This window comes from Neophocaena asiaeorientalis, unplaced genomic scaffold, assembly GCF_003031525.2.
Source record: "Neophocaena asiaeorientalis asiaeorientalis breed wild unplaced genomic scaffold, Neophocaena_asiaeorientalis_V1.1 scaffold1040, whole genome shotgun sequence".
In the NCBI taxonomy this organism is placed as follows: Eukaryota; Metazoa; Chordata; class Mammalia; order Artiodactyla; family Phocoenidae; genus Neophocaena; species Neophocaena asiaeorientalis.
Genome location: NW_020171694.1, coordinates 1 through 4,750, shown reverse-complemented (window position 1 = coordinate 4,750; position 4,750 = coordinate 1). Strand labels below are relative to the sequence as shown.

Genomic DNA, 4,750 nt, shown 5'->3' with positions numbered 1-4,750 from the left:
CCCTGCCTTCCCAAGCATCACGAGACTTATCAGAAAATGAAACTGAAAACCGGGAAGTCCCTCTTTCTAACCTGCCAGGGCCTCGCTCGCTAGGAGACCGGTGACGGCCCGGCGGGCACGGTTCTGATTGGCTGCCTGGGCCTGGCTTTAAGTGCGGCCGCGGGACCGGGCCGTCACTCCGCCACCCGCGCTTCTCCTGTAGCGATGGCTCGTTTCGTGACCTTGGTCCTACTCGGGCTTCTCTCGCTGTCTGGCCTGGACGCCGTCCAGCGTGAGTGTCCCCTCCTCCCTTTCCCTCTTCCACCAGCCCGTCCCTGTCCCGCTCGCAGGCACTGGGCACTAACTCCGTACCCCCCGGTCCCGCTCCCAAGGTTCGGTGGAGTAGCATGCGGCTTTTTCTCGGGCTGTGGAGTCGGTGGGGGGTGGTGCGTGGAGTGGGGAGGGGGTGCGACCCCAGGACACCGGCTTCTCCGGGATGGGGGGAGGGGACCTCTGGCACGCCCGCACCGGGTGGGTCGGGACAGAGAGACCGAGGTGGGGGAGGGGTTCTCTTCCGCTGGTTCGCGGGGCCTTTGGTTCCCCCCGCGCAGCGGGAGCTGAGGGCGGGCTGGGTGGAGACCACGCGTGGGCTTTGGGGGAGTCGCCGCCAGGGTGTATCAGTCCGCTGGGAGCCCGAGGGCCTCGAGCTTCCTCCAGGCGCCCGCCAGGTTCAGCTGCCTCTCTGCACTTTCCCCAAATCCGCGACGACCAAACCACGGCGAGGAAGTTGCACGCGACTCTTGTGGAATGTCCTGAGGTGTTTACATAGCGCTCCACGTCGTTCATTCCCTTGTTCCCGTTACCTGTCGCTCTTAATAATAATCATAGAGCTACCCGTTGGCGGCTTACTGACCTGCGCTATGTGCTGTATGTCATTTAACTGTGAAATGCGTCTACGATATAAACAGGATGCCTTTATCATCAGCTTGTCATAGATGAGGAAAGGGAGGCTAGAAGAGCTGAAGTAACTTAATTACGCAGGGGATTTATGGCAGACAGTAGAGCCTGACCAGAGCATTTGGGGGGTCGTGAGCCCTTTGCCTGTAATCCGTGCGTTTTTCACAGCCTTCTGGGGTGAGATTCTCGGGAGCAGGCTGGGCGGACATGGGCCCCTGTTGCCTTTCTTCACAGAGGGCTCCTCCTTTGGCTCCTTGCCTGGTTCTTTCCAAGATGAACTGAGTATGTACTTTCAGTTTTGAGTAAGCGAAGGTTTATCGTTCAGAAAGGTTGTAAAACTAGGGATAAGAGCAATCAACATGCTTACCCAAGCTGTCTGTCAGGGACACCATGGATACTGACTCAGTACCTCCTAAATACCCTGCAATACACCGGACCCTCAGATTTTTCTCTCTCACAAAAGGCTCTGTGAAGCGGGTTTTTGTGTGTGTGTGTGTGTGTGTTTGTTTGTTGTTGCTCATGAGAAAAAGGAAGTTAGTTTAAAATTTATTTAGAAAAGAAGCATAATGTGTGTCACTATTATTGATATCTGTGGTTGCATATAGCTGTAGAAAAATAGCAAGCCGACATTAAAAACTATCTGAATTTGAAAATTTCCTAAGTAATACATGCCTGCAAGATATACAAGGCCATTTCTGGAACGTATACAAGAAACATGTAATTGTGATTCCCTCTGGGGGATCTATTTTCTGCTCTTTCCCCTATGTGGGTTTGATTTCACTCTGGGTGTAGATAATTTTTCAATTAAACTACAGAAACTCAAATAACTCTCCCCAAAATCCTTAGCCAGTAAGTGGTTGAGGGCAGATTCAAACCCAGGCCTGTCTGATACACCTCCTCTTCTTAGAAGCCACTATTGTGATATTCTTCCAAAAAAAACCCAAAAAACCCACAAACTGCGTAGCTCCCTCAAAGAGACAATTCCAGGTGGGATGAACCTGTCCTCTCACTACTGTAGCACCTACATGTTCTAATTATTAGAAGCTCAAATGCAAAGAGGTTTCTGAATTATCTTCACTTTGAACTATGAAAAAATATCAGGGCTTCATGGTATGTCCAGTCTAGCTCTTGGTGGGCCTAGGGACCTTTTCTTTGGTGATGGGACATTTCTAAACAGATACATCTGGTCAGAGTGGCCTGGTACTCCACCTTCTCTCTACCACTGGACGTGGAGGATGAGCTGAACTTTATAATCTTGTACCCTGAGTGTATTTGTATTTAAGTGGTTATATACATATATTTATATCAGTCTGTATATTCAGTAGCAGTAACACTTCACTTTGGAAGAAAAATATAGAAATAGAGTTTATAATATTTTCTTTACACATCCCCATGGAGGGTCTAGACATGCATCCCATTTTGGAAGCCACTGTTCTGTAGCATTATGCAATGTTCCCATCCTGGCAGATTATGGCAAATCACTTGAGCATGCTGATTAAAAATACAAATTCCACTGTCACATGCATTACTACACCTGGTCCTAATGGAGAGTATGTTCTCTCCCATTTGCCATAGTCCTCACCCTTCCCTATTGTTCTTACCCAGCCCAACAACTTCATTTAAGGTACTTGCCAGCTCCTGTAGGTGTTTCAGTTTTGTTTCTTTGTTTCCTAGCTCATGAAATCAGATACAGATTCAGATAGAGATTTGTCATATAAACTCTGGACACGATGAGGAGGTTGTGTTTTGTAGAAATATACTTTGGGTTGACTCTTAGGGCAACCTGAGCAAGGAGGTAACAATAATTACACCTGCCACTTACAGAGCAATTGCTGTGTGCCAGGCACTGTACTAGGCACATATTGAGAAGTCTGATCGGTGTGGATCTAGGCAGGAAGCAAAAAAAAAAGGAGTAAACATAGGGGGGAAAAATTGACTGGGTTGAAACAGCGTACAATAACGGGAATTTTTTTTTTTTTTTTTGCGGTATGTGGGCCTCTCACTGTTGTGGCCTCTCCCGTTGCGGAGCACAGGCTCCGGACGCGCAGGCTCAGCGGCCATGGCTCACGGGCCTAGCCGCTCCGCGGCATGTGGGATCTTCCCAGACCGGGGCACGAACCCGTGTCCCCTGCTTCAGCAGGTGGACTCTCAACCACTGCGCCACCAGGAAGCCCAATAATTGGAATTTTTGATGTGGCTAATATGGAGGGAGTGTGAAGTGAGAAACGAAGCTTGATAAGTAGATTACGGCCAAATCATGTAGACTCTTGAGTGATAAGGAATTCTGTGGGTGCTGAGGAGCCAATGAAAAGTTCTTTAGATTCTCTAATTTTTTTTTTTTTTTTTGGCGGTATGTGGGCCTCTCACTGTTGTGGCCTCTCCCGTTGCGGAGCACAGGCTCCGGACGCGCAGGCTCAGCGGCCATGGCTCACGGGCCTAGCCGCTCCGCGGCATGTGGGATCTTCCCAGACCGGGGCACGAACCCGTGTCCCCTGCTTCAGTAGGTGGACTCTCAACCACTGCGCCACCAGGAAAGCCCAATAATTGGAATTTTTGATGTGGCTAATATGGAGGGAGTGTGAAGTGAGAAACGAAGCTTGATAAGTAGATTACGGCCAAATCATGTAGACTCTTGAGTGATAAGGAATTCTGTGGGTGCTGAGGAGCCAATGAAAAGTTCTTTAGATTCTCCACAGAAAGATTATTAAAGATACAGCACAATCTTCACTGACAGAAGAAGATGTTAAGAGAAATCTGCTAGAAAAAGCCTGAAAGGCACGTGTAGGGGAATTATGTGGGAAAGATACTAAGTCATGGTTTATCCCAGAAAATGGAGGCTGCCTTTTGGAAAAATGGAAGCTCATTTGGCATGAGGGGAAATGGAATTGGGAGAAATGGAGGATCAAATATAAACACTTGGGGCCTGATCTAGCTTTAGACCAAGGTAGCCCCAAGTGAAATACTCTGCAATTTCATCTGTCTTCCCCTGCTGCTCCTCAGGTCCTCCGAAGGTTCAGGTTTACTCACGACACCCCGCAGAGAATGGAAAACCAAATTACCTGAACTGCTATGTGTCTGGGTTCCATCCACCCCAGATTGAGATTGATTTGCTGAAGAATGGGGAGAAGATGGAAGTGGAGCAATCAGACCTGTCCTTCAGCAAGGACTGGTCTTTCTACCTTCTGGTCCATGCTGAGTTCACTCCCAACGCAGTGGATCAGTACAGCTGCCGCGTGAAACACGTTACTCTCACAGAGCCCAAGATAGTTAAGTGGGGTAAGTTTTCAAGTTCCTTCCTTAGCTGCTGACAGTTGTATCTGAACATAGCCACAGCATAAAGCTGCCTTGATATAAGAACATCTGCATACTGGGATTATCAGGGAATGTTATTAAAGCTCTGATTAGTGGCACCTTCTGAGAGATCTCTGCACAGCGTGGTCACGGAGACAGTAGTTTCCCTGTAGTGAGAGCAGGGAGCAGTAGCAGCACTTCCACTGCTACAGGCACTCCCAATAATTCTTCCCTACTGGCTTCCTTGGGCCTTCCTGATAGCCTCAGGGCTACTCAGGACCAAGGAGAGTCTCAGGCAGGCACCGGTCTTGTCTGTAAGTCCTGCTATGGTAGTGCCCTCCATTCCTAGACTACTCCAGTTCTCTGGCTGGCTTGGGATCTAAGGCTAGTAGGCAAGGTGGGGACCTGCTGGGTTTTTCTTAACAAGGCACTCACGGTGAGGGACAGTGGGCTCTTCTGCCAGCTTTATTTATAACAGTTTTAGACATTTGTTAGTGCATAGTATTTCAAAAGTGAAACTTAA

General features: G+C 48.7%; 1 protein-coding gene across 1 annotated transcript; it reads left to right on the top strand.

The window, feature by feature from the left end:
* Positions 1 to 115: 115 nt before the first annotated feature.
* B2M (beta-2-microglobulin) lies at positions 116 to 4,259 on the top strand. The gene is made up of 2 exons (XM_024749886.1): positions 116 to 271; positions 3,937 to 4,259. Exons 1-2 carry the CDS (start codon positions 205 to 207, stop codon positions 4,242 to 4,244), a joined length of 375 nt encoding a protein of 124 aa, XP_024605654.1. The 5' UTR covers positions 116 to 204; the 3' UTR covers positions 4,245 to 4,259.
* Positions 4,260 to 4,750: the final 491 nt, after the last annotated feature.